Here is a 19026-nt window from a genome sequence, read left to right as displayed (position 1 = left end):
GTTAATCCCACTCATCTGATCAGCAGGAAGTTGTCCTTGGACATATGTTGGTGGTGGTGTGCTATCATTCGCTGTGTGAGGTGAAGGCAGGTGAAAAGTCTGGATTGGCAGTGGCTGGCCCCCAGGAATGGCAGGTTTAGGCTGTGAATAGAATGGAAGACAGTTGAAGCACCATTTTTACAGTCTCAGAGTTAAAATAACATTGATTTTACAATATAAATTGGGGGTCCCAGAGATAGAAATGCCATTAAATGGGGGACTGTAGACTAATGCATGTCAAACTGGAGGGGTCCTTGAAATTGAAATGGTTGAGAATCACTGCTAGAGCCGTACAAATCTTCTCTTATGGGGGTCCCTGGCATATCTTTTCAAATGGGGGTGCGTGGGGCTAATTAGTGTCTATTTGGGGGTCCTTGATGTGAAAAGGTTTGGGAACCACTGATTACATGGAAGGAAGTGGCATGAAGATGTCACATATGTCTGTGCAAACAATGTACCTGGCAAATGTCACGGTATATCTGTGTAGGGACATTTTCTGGCATCCGTTTGTGTCTGTAGTGGCATCGTGTTGTTCCAGCAGGTCCTTGGACATAATGTGGTGGTGTGCTGTCATTCGCTGTGTGAGGTGAAGGCAGGTGAAAAGTCTGGATTGGCAGTGGCTGGCCCCCAGGAATGGCAGGTTTAGGCTGTGAATAGAATGGAAGACAGTTAAAGCACCATTTTTACAGTCTCAGAGTTAAAATAACATTGATTTTACAATATAAATTGGGGGTCCCAGAGATAGAAATGCCATTAAATGGGGGACTGTAGACTAATGCATGTCAAACTGGAGGGGTCCTTGAAATTGAAATGGTTGAGAATCACTGCTAGAGCCGTACAAATCTTCTCTTATGGGGGTCCCTGGCATATCTTTTCAAATGGGTGTGCGTGGGGCTAATTAGTGTCTATTTGGGGGTCCTTGATGTGAAAAGGTTTGGGAACCACTGATTACATGGAAGGAAGTGGCATGAAGATGTCACATATGTCTGTGCAAACAATGTACCTGGCAAATGTCACGGTATATCTGTGTAGGGACATTTTCTGGCATCCGTCTGCGTCTGTGTCTAGTGGCATCGTGTTGTTCCATCTGTAAACATGCAGATTTACAGATTGCAGTTATTGCCACTTCACAATGAGCATTGACATCAAGATCAGTGGGTAAAATGGTAATAGCAAACTAACAATAGTAACTGCAATTACCTGGAGGTGAACAAGTGGAAGATGGGGAGGTTGGTGCTTGAGTTTTAGATGTTGGTGGACGGCTGTTGTGTTTAGTTGTGTCATGATGTAGGCCCTGAAATGTTGCTTCTTCAACAGGTAGGAACGATGGGTAGTATATGGGAATAGGTTGAGGCTGAATGGAATAGGAAAGCATTACATGTTATTATGAGTCGAAGAAGATAAGGGTGTAATGTGCATACAAATAACAAATGTGAATTGTGGCAAGAAACATACCTGGTACATATCGATGAACATCTGTTTAGCCACATGTTCTGCGATCCACCGTCTCCTGATCACTGTTCTTGTATCTAGTAAGAAGCAGAATTGCAATACATTGTAATGTGCAATGTGTGTTGCCACCTGAAATGTAGTTTTGACAGTGAAGAAGAGTGCACAAGTAAGGGCATACAATAGCAATATCACTGACCTGGAGCGGAATACGTGCAAGGGCCACTGGTAGGAGGTGGGCTATTTGACTGTGGCTGTGGACTGCAGTGATTGGCAACACTCACTGCAGAGGGTTTACATTTCTAATGTATATTTTATGATAATAATCTAAATCTACACATTTTCAAATGAGTGTATTTGCCTTAGAGATGTACTGGAGTAGAAGCTAGTATACATTACATTCAGTATAAATTCAGTATAAATATATACAACATATATTTAATACAAATATAATCACTCCTTTAAAATCATCAAAACTTTCCTGAAAGAATATTATAAAAAGTTCAGTCTAGCCAGTGACTTAGTGTGGGAATACAATCGAGATTTATAGTTTAAAGACATACATATAAAAGTGATGTTCAGCTTGTTTTCTATTAGCTCCATAGCTCAATTTGACTTGCTGATATACTGTCCCATAATTTGATTGTATGCATGTGATGCTGTTGTAAAGCCTGATGTTACACTGCCATTTATGTGTGTATTGTGTTCTTTAAACATAATGTGCAAACAATCGTTACCTTCTGACCCTTTATTTTATCCCCTCCCGTTGCATAGACTTAAGGAGATGGCTGACTTTGTGTTCAAGGAGGAGACACATCCCGACATGATGTTGGGGAGCATGAACAGACTTTGGCTCGAAAAGGAATTCTGTGACGTGATTCTGTGCTGTGGAGGAAAGGAGTTCCCATGTCATAGAATTGTACTGGCCTCATTCAGCTCTTACTTTAAGGTAAACACAGTACACCCTCAACTTTCCATGTGAACACGTATTGGCCTGGAGTTATTGTGTGAATAACATTAAATTGTGTCTCTTGACTTTCACGTGAACCAAATGTTGTGCCATACAATCAATTATTTGTGACATAATGTCAATGAGAAAGGCCTAAAACACGATCACTCCAAGCCAACCATTCACCTTCTCAACCCGCACAGGCGATGTTTACAACGCCAATGATGGAGTCCAGGCAGGCAAAGGTTGACATGGTCGATGTGGAACCTCGGGAGATGGAATTGTTGCTGAGCTATGCCTACACTTCAGAGGTTGACATCTCCGGAGAAAATGTGGAGGTAATGTATTATCATCAAACCTTATTAATTGGCTCCATTTATGACCTGAATTGGTGCTTAATGAGGGCATTTTGTGTATTTGGTCTAGGCCCTGCTAGCAGCAGCACACTTCTTCGACATCACAGCTGTTCAAAAGGCTTGCTTTCGATTCCTGGAGCGTCACATGGATGAAAACAACTGTGTAGGAATTAATTGCTTGGCTGAAAACTACTCGTTTAAGATGTTGGAGAAAAGCAGCATGGATTCTGTTGTGGAACACTTCAGTGTCGTCTACAAGCAGGTCAGACATTGAAGGATATACATACTGTACATGTTCCAAGTCTTTTGTCTGTTGGCTTTTGGCTATACATCTGTGGTGACTCAGTTGTAATATATCAGCTAATCTACTGTATTTTCTATACTACTAGGAAGAGTTCCTCTCTCTCTCTGTGGACAAACTGACAGAGATTCTTGCCAGCAATGATCTCAATGTAACCAAGGAGGAGACAGCATTTGAGGCTGCCATGTTGTGGTTAAACCACAGTCCTGACCGCAAGCAGAGCTTTGAAAAGGTCAGTCCAATCTCAGTGTGTTCACCTGATGAAAGACCATGGAGAAGGCAAAGAAATGTGACTGAAGACGAGCTTAAATGGAAGCTATCGTGACGTCGATGTTGGTTCTCTTACACAATAAAAAAAAAAACCAATATCTGACTAATAAGACAACGGTTGTGCCGTTTGTGAAACAAACTTGTAAATATCTGGAAACCCCTTATTTGTATTGTAAATAAGATAAGAGAGACCCTACGACTGTGCCGTTTGTAAATTAGCTAAGAGAGACTGTGTGTGTGTGTGTGTGTGTGTGTGTTGAATAAGCGTAATAACACGCTGGGAACTATGCCTAAAAACAATTTTCACCCACCGTTTTACTTGTAAAACCGTGATGTGACAATAAAGATGATTCTGATTCTAATGATTGAATTACGATTTCAAAAACGTTTTGGGGGCGGGAAATAGTATAATGTAAGCTATCAAATGACACTGCGTTCTGTCTGCTAATTTCACCTCCTTTAAGGTGATGGAGCATATTCGTCTGACCCTGATCAACCCGTCCTACCTTGACTGTGTGAAAGCCTCTCTGGATGTGGTCGAATCCCAGGCCTTCCAGAGGCTCACTGCTGAGGACAAGAACCACACACCACGCTGGCCCACAGGTACCTGCCTCACACATGCATGTTGCCATTAACGGATGTTGGGAAAATACGTTTTCTATACTTTGGATGTCCAGTGCTGACACATTCCTCAAGACAATTTAGTTTGCTATTTTACACGCCTGGTTCTTTGCTTATCTTCCATTCTTCTGTGCAGGGTCATGTGAAGTGATCCTGATGGTGACAGACCACCAACTGGTGACCTTTCATCCACCGTCCAATCGATGGAAGACTCTGGAATCTCTGCCCTTCACTGGTCCTGGTCTGGCTGCATCAGGTGAGGAGTACCATCAGATTAATTGGAGTCAATCATGTTAGGACCTGTACTGGATGTTACTAACAGCCTACTACTTAAAATAAATACTTGAAGCTCATTGTTTGAATTCTGCTCTCACCATAGGCTCTACAGTGTATATGGCTGGAGGAAGGTACCGTGATGGTATCGTCAGTAGGCAGATGTGCAGCTATGACTATTCCCATCACAAATGGAAGAAGCTGGCTCCCATGAATGAGGCACGCTGTGACTTTGGTAAGACAGCCAAAGGACGGCATTATTTTGAACACTGTTTTGAAACAACTATGAGTTGTTGCCTTTATTTACTCAAGGAGAGGGTACATGGCCACCAGTTCTGCTAGTGTACACACACACAAAACAACTCCTAGAAGTGACTGTCTTTATGGGCATAATCATAAACAGTTGCAACATACTGCATCCCATAGGTCAAAACTACTGCATGTCTAAGCACACACAGAAGACACACACACACAGGCACGCGAGAAAGAGAGAGATTTGATTGATTGACTGAATAATGTATTAGTCAGAAAAGTAAACAGCACAAGGTACAGTCAGTTAGGCAAAAAGGATAACACAAACTCCATGGGGACTTCCCATTTTCAATCTTTAATTAGCAGTATTTTTAATACCTATTAAAGTCACACTGTTCAGTAGCCTATATAAACGAATATACAGGGATGTGCTATTGTAGGCACTGTTTAATTCACACCGCTGTGATTTTGTTTCTTCCTTGCACAACCCACATGGTTCATAGCTCTGGTGATGCTGGACGACTATGTGTATGCAGTGGACCGCTTATGGGATCAGTCGGTGGATCGCTATGACCCTAAAACCGACAGCTGGCAGCTCATGGAGTCTAACATGATGCCAGACCTTTGCATTGGTGCAAAGACCTCTGCTGCGGTCGCACTCGATGGATTTATCTATGCTGCTGGTATGTCACTTACCTACCATACATGCAGGGTTTCATGAGGTGTTTTTCTATGTGATGTATGTAAAATACTGAACTGAAAATGTCCAAAACCTTTGTTATTACATATTCCCCCATTGACAATGAATAATGTTTTTTGTCATGTGCCCTCCTGTCCCCTTGGTGTCGCTGTTTGATCACAGGCTGGGACGAGATGTACAAGTACGACCCCCGAACATCTGTATGGACAGTAGCTGCTACAATCCAGAATCCTCGTAGTGGTTCAGCTGTCTGTGCGCACAAAGGAAAGATCTACGTTATAGGTAACCCCCCCCCCCCCCCACACATATTCATATTCAAACTGTATATCCACTTCAATTTTGTTTGACTCAGTTCCACACATGGATATTGTGAGATCTGTTATTTTCATTTTTTTGCCTCTTAGGCTATATTATTTCATAATTTGGCCAATGTTAGACTATTTGTTGACTATTTGTTTGTTGGTTTATTTTGAAGTATTAAAAAGGTCTTAAAAGTCCTTAAAATGTCACATCACTGCCATCTGGGGACCCCTCCAAAATGCATGTGGGGGTCCCGACCCACAGGTTGAGAACCACCGTGGTAGATCACTTCAACACCACTGTAGTTTTGGTCGATACAACATTAACAGTCAGCATCCTGTTCATTCCTGTTACAGGCGGTCAGCAGGATGATGAGGAGGAGGAGTACACAGACAAGGTGGAGTGCTTCAGTCCAGAGACTAACCAGTGGAGCATGTGCTCCTCCATGAACAAGCCACGCTACCATCCTGGCGTGGCTGTGGTGGACGGGAAGATCTACGTTCTAGGAGGGATGGACGACACTATCAGGTAGGAAGTAACCGTGCGTGATGACGCGTCACCAGGTTTCCCACCTCGGAGGAAAGCCTGACTCGTTCTCTCGTAGCCTGTGGCTTTTATTTATTATATCAAGCATATAAAGTAAGTAAGCCTATAAAAAGGTATAAAACAGCTGACATTTCTCTCATGGTTTATTGTTCTCTCTTCATTTAGTGATCTCCGGTACGATGATCTCGAGTCTTTCGACGAACAGACAGAAACGTGGAAAATCCTTGGGGAGATGGACACCTGTCGCAGTGGTTTCAACTGCGTGTCTATCAGCAAGAGATAGGCCAGACATGCAACCAAATCCAACCATTTGGTTCAATTTGTACACTCTCAGTCAATAGTTCATTAAATGAACACTGAGGATCTGATTATGTAATGTAGTTTTTGTATTATTTTCTCAAAGCTGGTCTTGACCCCAACAATACTATGTATTTGGCTGCTGGACCCCCATCTGAAATGTTGTTCCAGGGAACCCCCCCAGAAGCAATGATTTGAGTTAAAACGTTGTGTGTACTGTGAAAGAATATTAGAAGATTTGCACACGTTTTCATGATTTAAAAAAATAGCAGATCTATAAACATTTTAGCTCGAGACCCACAAGAGAAACATTTCTATTTTCTTACACTAAAAATATAGAATATAGAATGAAATGATTTTATTTATTTTTGTATGTATGAAGTTTTAAGTATGTAATTTTCAAGTATTAAGTATGAGTTTTAAGTACTTGACTAGAGTACAAAGCATGTTTTAATACCAAGACAAATATTGTATAGTTTTGACTCCAGAAAATGAAAAGGTATATCATGAATTAAATTAACACTTAAGTTGCATCCCAAGTAATATCTAAAGTTGACACACAATGGTATGTTTTCCTGACATTTACAGTATATCTGTGTGCAGCTTAATTTGCTGCAAATGATGTACACACCAGATATATTGAACATTTGTTCAAAATAAATACGTTCTACTTGTCTTTAAGAGGTTTATTATACTGCTGTTCTGCCTGCCTCTGCCTTTATTTCTCTCAACCAGTGTTATTATTCATTTTATATTATTATCTGATATTGTATTGTAACAGTTTCACAGCTTGTACCATGTATATGACTGTGACCATTAAAGATTCTTGATTCCAATTGCTTATTGGCTGTTTTAGTTCAACAACCGATTCCTTGTAAAACCCTTGCATTGTGTTAGAAACCTATAATCAAACACTTTTGGTGTGAGTGGGTCAAATTTGATATGTGATTCAACTCAGCCCAAAATATTCAAAAGATATTGATTTTCATCCCCACAGCCCCCAGGAAATATATCAGGAAAGTCATTTATTTTTCATGAACGCAAATGTTATTATATTCCACAAATTGAGGACAAGTTTCTCTCTCAAACATGTAAACATTGAATATTGACAAGTTGGTGGGAATTGAGACACACTGCCGGGTCATAGACACAATCAGAATGAATGAAAAAGGTGATCATTAATTTCAGTGCGTTAATATAGCTGTTTCTGAGGGTATCATGAAGCCGTTCCATTACAGAAATGTAAAGAGTATGTTTCTATTTAAACAATATAACGGTTGTATTTTGTCTCCCTGCTCTGCTATTGAGACACTATTGTGTGAAAGAGGTCATGTCTCACCTGTAGACACAGGATCAGACACAAATTTTGACCTGATGGTCAAGATTTAATTTATCCCTTGAGCAAGCGGGCACCCTCTATAAGCTCAATGGTAAAAGTGTCAGGACTAAACTGGGTTCAAATCGGGGTAGAAGAGGAAAGTTACATATAGTTTAGCTTTAAGTAACTGTTTTAGACATATGAAGGAGTAGCTATAATTATTAAAGTAAAAATAAATGTTTATTTTGAGAACAGAACGTTGATATCCTAGTTGCTGCATGACTGTCATGAGTCATGATTATGATGTGTCAGGGTAAGATTGACCTTTTGGTTAGAGGGAAGTTGAGAATTAGCTGAAGAAAGAAATCATGAAGAAAAATATGTTATCCCATTCCCTCCAGAGCGTTAGCGAGTTAGCAATCACTCTGGAACAGGGCTTGATAGATTGGACACAGGGACAATGTTATTAGTCTCACATGGCCAGTCTGTTGCCTCCTGCAATTTTCAAACGCTTCCGTCATATAGCATTCGGAGAATGTGGAATGTCTGGCTACCCGAGACTATATTAGCATACAAGTAATCATCATGATTGATTGATTGATTGATCCCCTGATTGATTGATTGATTGATTGATTGATTGATTGATTGATTGATTGATTGATTGATTGAACTAGAACAAGTATTTATTAACAGTTTGCAGAATGTGTACATTTCACATGAAAGCACAACTCAATAAAATACTTACTGTGGACGAAACACTGATAAAGCATTACACTTGTTTACAACAGGGTCCACCATTTTCAATTCATCAGAATCATCATTATCCTCATCATCATGTTACTACTACAGTAGTACTACTACTACATTTAGTGTTACTTTACAGGGAGTCAGGGATTCATACATACAACTAACCCCAGGACAGTAGGTGGCGGTATGCACCGGCAAAAAGCAATGATTGCACCTGCAAAAACGAAGCGAACAAACAACACCGACGCAGGTCACTCACACAATCACTTCGCTCCGACGGGTGTTGCGTCTTCTTGAAGCAAGGTACGTTTATATTATGCATATAATATCTATGTTTATAAACACATAATGCACATTTTCACATGTATGGAGAAAAGGGCCAATGCAACACGGAGCTTCCAGTGGATACTGGGGTCGGAACGCACTTTTAAGAGAACAACTTAGCATGGTTTGCTAGCAGTAGCTGCTAACTGTCTTTGTTGGTTGTTGGATGGAATGACTTTATTCCATGCGGTCTTTGTTGTACACGATGTTACACTAGTACTACCATTACAGCCGTTAGCCTAGCAATCATGACCTACACTAGTACACTTCTTCACTTATACATTTATTTTCATACTGGTACAAATCACTACCTATTATTGATGGTACATTGGAACATATCAGGGAGCTATTGGCTAACAAAGACATAGACCTAGAATGCCTGTGATCATTTAATTAACTTCGTAAATTTTCATGTATCATAGGCATAGAACGGTCGCTACTGTCCCTGGTTGATTTCAATTGTGTGCGGCCTGAATGTGATAAATGCTCCGTTTGTACTCACCCATTAAATAATTCCAAAAACGTGGAGGGAAATATGGTCCTCTAGTTTTATATCCATGTGAAAGTTCTGGCACAAAACGTGTATTTAGTAAATTATCTCCACTTTTTCAAGAGATGCACACGGACTTCTTTCTCTCCGGCGAGGGGCGACTGGAATGATCGATGAACTGATTTTAGACGTCATCACCAATTGACAAGGGAAACACAAAAGTTTAGGTCACACAATTGGCAGGTGCCTTGCGATAGGTGCTGGGTAATTAATCACACCACCTGCCAATTGGAAACAGTAAAGTAAAAAATACCTATATTGTACTTAAGTACAGCACTCAAGTAAATGTACATAGTAACTTTCCACCACAGAGTAGGCTACATAATTATTATTCCTGTGTCATAGTTTGCCAGAGGAACTGTGTCTTTTGCAATACATAATATTTATGTGTATTTAGGGCCTTCGCAATTACAAATTTAAGTTAATCACACAAATAATTGTGATTAACGATTTGTGTTTTGGGCGTTGAACATTGGGCCATATGAATACAAACGTAATTTCCGTTTGTTTTTTAGGCTAAATTGAGATACATTTTAAATAAATTGTAATGTACATTTTATAAATTAATACAAAGTACCAGTCTTTTCAGTACTACTATGTTTATTGTTTTAATTTGTTTTGTCATGGTTTTTTTCACAGATCATCACAGACAGATCTACGGTATCAAGTGATAATGGCCTCCAAAACATATCCAACATTGACAGAGGACCAGCGAGAGATGAACCAGGGACATGGACTTCTTGATGCCAGACTGCAGCCCATAGTAAAGTTGTACAGAATAGGTATGTAGAAAAAATTTATAATTATGATATCATGTTCATTTTTGCCATCAAAGCCCTGATATTTGAAGATTTTATGCTGCATCCACTATCCAACATGACAGCCATGTAAACAAACACACCATGTCATTTACAACTAAACATTGCTTTCAAGAATGTTTTTGAAAACACTTGAAGTGGAAAAATAGCAGTTATTGCAGTAACTGAAAATGATTCTATTTGATCAACTCAATTCCTTGTTTTCCGGGGAAACTTGTGCTGCACTGGTGGACAGCCAGTTTTGTTGTTACTTTTTATTTCAATTTATTCATTATGCAGTGCCGTATAATAAGCGGGTGATTATGCCTGTCAGTGATTTATTTATCAACAATGACCACCTAGCCATTCATTATCCCTTGCTTAATTGACAATTCCTATTCTTGTCTGCTGCAAGTATCTGATGTATTGTATTTATGGGCAGGGGCTGGATTGCTTAGAACAGACAGAGGCTAATGAATTTAGGCACAATGATAATTATGTACCATGCACATTCATTTTCAAATATAATAACACTTTGGACAAAATAGCCAAAGTGCCCAGATGTCCAGACGTTGCTGGAAACTACAGCTCCAGATTCTCATTGAATTAGAATATTTTGTAAAAGTTAATTTTCTTCTTAAATAAAGTGAAGTATTTAAAAAACTTTTTTTGTTTTAATCTTGATGATTATGGCGTACAGCTCACGAAAATCAAAAAATCCTATCTCAATGAATTAGAATATTTTACGAGACCACAAAAACAATATTTTTCAAGAAATGTCGACCATCTGAAAAGTATATTAATGTAGGCCTATGAAGTTAAGACTTGGTCTGGGCTATTTTTGAACAAATGATTTCATCAATGGGGTGTGGCATGGAGGTGATCAGTCTGTGGCACTGTTGATGTGTTATGGAAGCCCAGGTTTGCTTTGATAACAGCCGTAAATTAATTTGTATTGTTCAGTCTTATGTCTCACACCTTCTTCTTGACAATAGATTCTCTGTGGGGTTCAGGTCAGGCCAGTTGGCTGGTCAGTTAAGCACAGACTAGTAATACCATGGTCAGTACACCAGTTACTAGTAGTTTTGGCACTGTGGGCAGGTTCCAAATCTAGCTGGAAAGGGAAATTAGCATCTCCATGAAGCTTGTCAACATACTGAAGCACAATGTACTCTAAAAAGATGGCTGTGTTGAAACCAGTTTTCACCAAGTTTTCACTGTCAGTGGACCGACACCATGCTGATAACATGGCCTAAATCAGCACTGTTTTGTCATGTCCAGAGTCTCAACACAACCATCTATTATGATGTTTTACAGCACTGTGTGCCTCCGTACATTGGCAAGCTTTATATTGATGCTGATTTTCCTTTTCCAGCAGCACTTGGCATCTGCCCACAGTGCCAAAACTACTAGTAACTGGTGTACTGACCATGGTATTACTGTGCTTCACTGACCAGCCAACTGGCCTGACCTGAACCCCACATTGAATCTAGGTTGTATTGTCAACCTCCATGCCACGTCCCAGCCATTGATGAAATAATTTGTTCAAAAGTAGCCCAGACCAAGTATTAACTAACTGCATACATTAATATACTTTTCAGATGGTCAACATTTCTCATTTAAAAAAACATTTTCTTAGTGGTCTAAAATAAAATATTCTAATTAATTGAGATAGGATTTTTTAAAATTTGTATGAGCTGTACGCCATAATCATCAAGATTAAAACAAAAAAAGGTTTTAAATACTTCACTTTATGCAAATGAATTGAGAATATAAGAAAGTTTCACTTTTTTAATTATATTACAGAAGAAAATCAACTTTTACAAAATATTCTAATTCAGTGAGATGGAGCTGTATATAGTGCCCACTACCCACCTATCACTGTATCCCATTTTAGTTGCCAAACCAATGGGTTCTCTTGTAATTGACTTTTGTTCTCACTTGCAACCTTATAATGCAAGGTGCATAATAATATCTCAAACTTATATAGCGCTTTTCTAGTACCCAAAGACGCTTTACATAAGGTGGCTTTACAGAGGTAACAGCAAGATAAAAACAACTTTATTAGAAAAAGGAAAACACTAAAAGCTAAAAAACATTAAAAAGAAAGACGGTGAGAAGGGTTAGCTAGGGAAGGCAATGTTGAAGAGGTGGGTTTTGGGGACGTCGAGGAGGTTTGCGTCACCAGACCTGAGGGAGCGGGAGGGGGCATGACGTTTGAGGAGGTCACAGAGGTATGGGGGAGCCAGGTTGTTTAGTGCTTTGTAGGTGGTCAGGAGTGTTTTGAAGTGGATTCTTTGTTTAACCGGTAGCCAGTGAAGGTCACGGAGGACTGGTGTAATATGATCTCTGGAACGGGTGTTGGTGAGTAGACGGGCGGCTGAGTTCTGGACATATTGCAGTTTATTGAGGACTTTGGAGGTGGACTACTGAAGGCTACATGCCTATAAGTGTCTTCCTCTGGGGTTTTTTACTTTAACACACTGTTGCTATGCACCATGTGGCTGTAAAGTCAAGCCCTACAGTAATTTCAATATGAGCATTTATTGATTGGCCAGACTAGCAATATAATACAACATAACTTCTGAAAGCAGTAGCAAAAGCTGCTTCTATAAAATGAAGCATGGATTGACACACATAAAGGCAACTTTGGGAAAACATAATTTTACAACCCCCACATTTGGTGTGCGCTGTGCGCACCATGTTTTTAATTTACGATTTATTTTTATTTTACACTTTTATCGCTGTCTAGGACAGGGGTAGATCGATGCAAATTTGGGGGGTTCGCCACATCGTTTGAAAATTGGTCTGAAATGTTTCAGTCTTGGGATTTTTTTGGCTTTAACCCCTAACCCCTGTGCAGGCGGTGCACTGAACGTACGCACGTTCATTCACTGGGCGTGCAAATGCAAAAAGTGTCGTTCTTGTGATTGTGTTACACTCGCGTGCATGGGGCCTTTTGATTTGGTGTAGCGCCAGTGCCCTTGGTGGTGTTGATTCGGTACTGGCCGTCGTATGACATCTGTATATAAATTAAGCATGCCAAGTTATCATACACTGCTGACATTACCCTATAGCGATAATACTTCACCTACTTGTCTGCATATGTCAGTATTGCAAATCTGACAAAAGGATGCATCATATTCACATTTCACAACATTAAAGAAATGCTGCTCTCTCAAGGGCCAAGTAATCGCCGATGGAATTGAAGCTTACAGCATGCAGTTCCTATTAATGGCCCAGCAGTTGTCGCTATTTCACATTCTAGCGGTCGCAATGTAATATACTGTCAATCAGACAATTGCACGAGTCCCTCCGATCCGAGTCCGAGTCGAGTAGCAAGTCATTTGGTCCAAGTCTCAAGCAAGTCTCAAGTTTTTCTGTTGTGGGCAAGTCAAGTCAAGTCGAGTCACAAGGTTATGTCAAGTCGGGTCGAGTCACAAGGTTGTCGAGTCAAGTCGGGTCGAGTCACAAGGTTATGTCAAGTCGGGTCGAGTCACAAGGTTATGTCAAGTCAAGTCGGGTCGAGTCACAAGATTGTCGAGTACTGTACTGTACTGTACTGTACTGTACTGTACTGTACTGTACTGTACTGTACTGTACTGTACTGTACTGTACAAGCTCTCCTCCCTGGCCTCTGTGTGTTAGGCTGCACAACAGTGACACTTGATGGTGGTGTCCGAGTCAGCTTGTCTCAAGTCGAGTCGAGTCTGGAGTCATTGTCTTCCAAGTCAAGTCGAGTCTCAAGTTTTTACCCTTAAGTCCAAGTCGAGTTGCAAGTCGTCAAATCAATGACTCGAGTCGGACTCAAGTCGAGTCATCGAGTCTCGAGTCCAATACTCTGCTGTCAATGCAAGTAAAGTGAATGAAGTTTTGGCCAGACTTTAAACTAGAGTTGTCCCGATACCATTTTTTTAGTATGAGTGCGAGTAAAGTACTTCATTTTTAGTACTCGCCGATACGAGTACTTTATTTTACCCCCTTTTTCTCATAGATGCAGATGGATCTCCGATCTTGACAACTAAATGACAACTTGTCAGTTGTCATTTAGGCTTGTAGATCGGCTGTTTTTGGCAACTTGCTGCATTGTTGGGTCAGACTTTCTACCGTTGCATTCGTTCAGCCTAGTGTCAATTGGATGTTACTACTCGGGTACTCGGGTTAAAGTATCGGGGGCGGTTCCGAGTACCGAGCACTTGAGGGTGGTATCTGCCCGAGTAACTGATACCAGTATCGGTATCGGATCAACTCTACTTTAAACTTGATTTTATTACCTTTAGTAAACATTTTCATGAACATGTTATGTTTTCAATCGCTAGTTTAAAGTCATTTTTAAATCATGTGATTAGTAAATTATGGTCCGTTTTAATTTTAAAATAATGATAAAGTAGTGTATGTTTCTAGGGTTTGTACTGGTTCTACCCAGGGAAAGATCCGCCCTCACTGCGGTTGCAGCCAATAGGGCACAGCAGTGAGCGTGGTTTTCTGGGTATACTGGAAAAACGTCCATTAATTTTTCCCAGATGTACACAAATTTATATCAATTATTTAAAGCCTAGAATCAAGTCACCCACGATCCTGGTGATTCATGACCATAAAACCATTGATTCTGTGAAAAATAATGATATTTAATTAAATATTGAATATTTAATTATATCATTATGATATACTGCATAAATACCCTTTTGTTTAGCGGTTTTCACTTAAAACATTTCACAGAATCAAAGGTTTTCTGGTAAATGGTGCATTTATATACCGCTTTTATCCAAGGCGCTTTACATAGATTGTGCATCAATTCACCCATTCACACACACATTCATACACCGATGGCGGCGGAAACCATGCAAGGCACCAACCAGCACATCAGGACCAATTTGGGTTCAGTGTCTTGCTCAAGGACACTTTGACACCAACTCTGGGGAAGCCCAGGTCATGATTCTGGTCAGGATCCTGGATGGCTTGATTCTAGGCATGATAAGGGATTTGTTTGAGTAACATAGTTACCTGTACAAGTTATGAGAGCATAATTTCTCTTTGCGTTTCAATAGCAATCTTCTGCTTAGCAGCTTAGCAGAAGATTGATATTGAAACACAAAGAGAAATTACACCTTCGCTGGACAAATCGGTTGACAGGGGGGGCCGGAAATCGTCACAAATCTCCCAGGGACCTTTTCCACTGGGGTTGAACCGGTTCGGTTCTTTTTTTTCCTAGCCTAATATTGAACCAGTTCAGAGTCTTTCCACTGAACATTAATTTGTTCAGAACCCTAAATGTTGGTTCTGAACGGGAACCAAAAATGGCCGCTGCATGGTTCCCTGAAAGCACCACGGTTCCAAGAATCTAGAACGGAACCAGTTCTAGAACCAAAGTTATTTTGGTGGAAAAGGGGCCCCAGTGGCCAATCTGGGCCCAGTATAACAAATAAACTGTTAACTGGTTAAAATGGACTAGGTCTAGATCAATTTAAAGAAAGTAGTATTGTGAGTTTGTGGTAATACAACACAGCTTTCACATAATTTCAATACAGTTTATGGTTTCTTTATCGCCTCTCATTCTCCATTGCAGATGTGTTTCCTGCCCAACTACCAGTGAAGACACATACCCACTGTGACGAGTATGGGGCAACATGCAGCTCAAGATGTCATCTCAAGATCCACCAGATGATCCATAAAGGAGAGAAGGCCCACCACTGTGACCAATGTGGGAAAGGGTTCGGCCGAAGAGGCGAGCTCACAATACACGAGAGAACACATACAGGATTGAGGCCCTACCACTGTGACCAGTGCGGGGCAAAGTTTGGCAAACTCGGTCATCTCCAAACTCACCAGAAAATGCATACTGGAGAGAAGCGCTACCACTGTGACCAGTGCGGTGCAAAGTTCAGCCAACACGGTAATCTCAAACGTCACCAGATGATCCATACGGGAGAGAAGCCCTACCACTGTGACCAGTGTGGGACAGCATTCAGCACAAGCGGTGCTCTCAAACAACACCAGGTAATTCATACAGGGGAGAAGCCCCACCACTGTGACCAATGTGGTAAAGGGTTCAGCAGGGCAAGTGATCTCAAATTCCACCACCAGAGAATTCATAGGAAGGAGAAGCCCCACCACTGTGACCAATGTGGGAAAGGGTTCAGCCGAACAGGCGAGCTCACAATACATAAGAGAACACATACAGGATTGAGGCCCTACCACTGTGACCAGTGCGGGGCAAAGTTCAGCCGACACGGTAATCTCCAAACTCACCAGAAAATTCATACCGGAGAGAAGCGCTACCACTGTGACCAGTGTGGGAAACGGTTCATAGTGAACAGTGATCTAAAGATTCACCAGAGGATTCATACAGGGGAGAAGCCCTACGACTGTGACCAGTGCGGGACAGCGTTCAGCACAAGAGGAGCTCTAAAAGGACACCAGGTAATTCATACTGGAGAGAAGCCCTACCACTGTGACCAGTGTGGGACATCGTTCAGCAGAAGCAATGACCTCACATGTCACCAGAGAATTCATACTGGAGAGAAGCCCTACCACTGCGACCAGTGTGGGGCAGCATTCGGAAGTAACAGTGCTCTCAGAAGTCACCAGAGAACTCATACAGGAGATAAGCCCTACCACTGTGACCTGTGTGAGAAAACGTTTAGAACCAACGATGAAGTCAGAATTCACCAGAGAGTTCACACAGGGGAGAAGGCCCACCACTGTGACCAGTGTGGGTCAGACTTCAGCACAAGTGCTGCACTCAAACTACACCAGAGAATTCATAGTGGAGAGAAGCCCTACCACTGTGACCAGTGTGAGGCAATATTTAGAAGTAACAGTGCTCTCAGAAGTCACCAGAGAACTCATAAAGGGGAGAAGGCCCACCACTGTGACCAATGTGGGTTAAGGTTCAATGAAAGCAGTAATCTCAAACGTCACCAGAGAATTCATACAGGGGAGAAGCCCTACCTCTGTGACCCGTGTGGGGAAACATTCAGCACAAACAGCGCTCTCAAACAACACCAGAGAACTCATACAGGAGAGAAGCCCTACCAGTGTGACCAGTGTAGTAAAGGATTCAGCATGAGTAGCAATCTCCAGCGTCACAAGAGAATTCATACAGGAGAGAAGCCCTTCCACTGTGACCAGTGTGGGGCAGCATTCAGAACTATCGGTGGCCTCAAACTACACCAGAGAATTCATACCGGGGAGAAGCCCTACAACTGTGACCAGTGTGGGGCAGCATTCAGCCAAAGAGGTAATCTCAAAATTCACCAGAAAATTCATACAGGGGAGAAGCCTTACCACTGTGACGAGTGTGGGAAAACGTTTAGAACTAATGGTGAACTCGGACGTCATCAGAGAGTTCATACAGGTGAGAAGCCCTATCACTGTGACCAGTGTGACATAGCATTCAGCTCAAGCAGAGCTCTCAAACGACACCAGATAACTCATACAGGAGAAATGAGAGAGGCCCTACCAGTGTGACCAGTGCGGTGCAACGTTCATCCAAAGGAGTAATCTCAAAGTTCACCAGGTAATTCATACAGGAGAGAAACCCTACCACTGAGATCAGTGTTGTATAGGGTTCAGCATGAGAGGTAATCTCAAAATTCACAAGAGAACTCATACATGAGACAAAGATTACAAACTTTATTGTTCTTTTAAACCATTCAGACGTGAGACCAATAAAAACTCCTAGCATTGTCCCCGTCGTTAGGTAATGCTTGGCTTGCCTGTTGTCCATCAATGAAATGATTCCCCACCGTCCACTGCTATGTTAACTGCAATCTTATGCCTTTTTCTCTGAATCCTTTCACAGATTGAGGTGTTTGAACAGAACGTCGATGTTAGTGGCTCATTACTAAATCCCTTCGGATGACTGGTAGATAGCCACATTAGCTTTTGCCATTTTTTCTTCCGGTTCATTTTGGGGTCTTCAAAATAAAAGCCGTGGCTGCATCCGGAGGCAGGGAAGGGACTACAGACTGAATCGATTCTAGCAGTAAATGAGTTGTTGCTATATACTGTATATAATAGCAACTACTACACACAGAGGCGTTCCTAGCTTGAAAGGTAGAACAACTATAGGCGTTCTAAATGGACACATTCAAACAATTCAGTGGAATGAAGCCTTTCAGTTGTGAATATTGTAAGACATTTTTAACCAATATGATGCTTTAAAGTCTCACAAATGAACTACTTGAACGTTATTTAATTCATTGTTTTTGATGAATGTTGATCCGTTGTTGCCAAATGTTTATCCATTTGTATCAAGTGTTCATCAATGTTTTGCTGAATGTTCATCTATCTTTGTAGGATGTTTGTAGAGACAGAGATTGTGTCACAAAGTACAAATAATTAGAATTGCAGTCATGAATGTCTTTTCTTTTGGCTGGTTTAGAGCTATTCTATATGATTCAGGAATAGGTCTTTACTCTTTACACAAACCGAGCGCTCCGCATGTTGAATTGAGAAAGTCTTGTCATGGGACAGGTATCGTTATGATTGTGTTGATTTCGGTTCATATTTTCTTTCATTAAAGGAAGTGATTTTGATTTATCTTTTTAAATTAAACAAATTACAAAATGAAACTATCTGTCTTGACTCTTCGATAACTTTAAATAAGACAAACTGCAGAAGAAAACTTTATAAAGATTTATGTTAAGACAAGTAAAAAGTTAAATAATATGCACAATATAAAAACAAAAATATTGACATTACTTACAATAGTGCCTTATTGACCATATGCAGACCGCTGCCATCTTGCCAGCAAGGTGCTAACTAAATGCAATTTAACATTGACAGAGTTGTCAAATTCACCAACATTGCAGCTGTACGAAAAAGGTTGGTGAGTTTGACGTTAAATACAATCATTTGGATACAATCAGACTTTTCTGTTTGGATGTATTGGCTGTCAACAGGAAATTGCATCTAGTTAGCACCTTGCTGGCA

General features: G+C 40.8%; 2 protein-coding genes across 2 annotated transcripts; both read left to right on the top strand.

Annotated features, from left to right (window-relative positions):
- Positions 1 to 2272: 2272 nt before the first annotated feature.
- LOC306941084 (kelch-like protein 24) lies at positions 2273 to 6042 on the top strand (the record flags this gene model as incomplete). Its single annotated transcript, XM_079526389.1, has 10 exons — positions 2273 to 2437; positions 2641 to 2775; positions 2864 to 3055; positions 3183 to 3326; positions 3829 to 3967; positions 4122 to 4241; positions 4365 to 4493; positions 5014 to 5193; positions 5373 to 5492; positions 5867 to 6042. The coding sequence occupies 10 exons, from the start codon at positions 2273 to 2275 to the stop codon at positions 6040 to 6042; spliced, it is 1500 nt and encodes a 499-aa protein (XP_079382515.1).
- Positions 6043 to 8609: 2567 nt separating this feature from the next.
- Positions 8610 to 18665, top strand: LOC306940399 (uncharacterized protein). Its single transcript, XM_079525457.1, has 3 exons — positions 8610 to 8721; positions 9932 to 10074; positions 15656 to 18665. Exons 2-3 carry the CDS (start codon positions 9966 to 9968, stop codon positions 17557 to 17559), a joined length of 2013 nt encoding a protein of 670 aa, XP_079381583.1. The 5' UTR covers positions 8610 to 8721; positions 9932 to 9965; the 3' UTR covers positions 17560 to 18665.
- Positions 18666 to 19026: the final 361 nt, after the last annotated feature.

Source organism: Electrona antarctica, assembly GCF_951216825.1.
Source record: "Electrona antarctica genome assembly, chromosome: 17".
In the NCBI taxonomy this organism is placed as follows: domain Eukaryota; kingdom Metazoa; phylum Chordata; class Actinopteri; order Myctophiformes; family Myctophidae; genus Electrona; species Electrona antarctica.
The sequence above is the reverse complement of the archived record's forward strand: the minus strand, read 5'-3'. Positions and strand labels throughout refer to the sequence as shown.

Bases quoted from the DNA above. Each gene is read 5' to 3' on its own strand.
- LOC306940399 (XM_079525457.1), top strand. From the start codon at position 9,966: ATGGCCTCCAAAACATATCCAACATTGACAGAGGACCAGCGAGAGATG. The intron at 10,075-15,655 runs GTATGTAGAAAA...TCTCCATTGCAG, and splicing joins AGTAAAGTTGTACAGAATAG to ATGTGTTTCCTGCCCAACTA.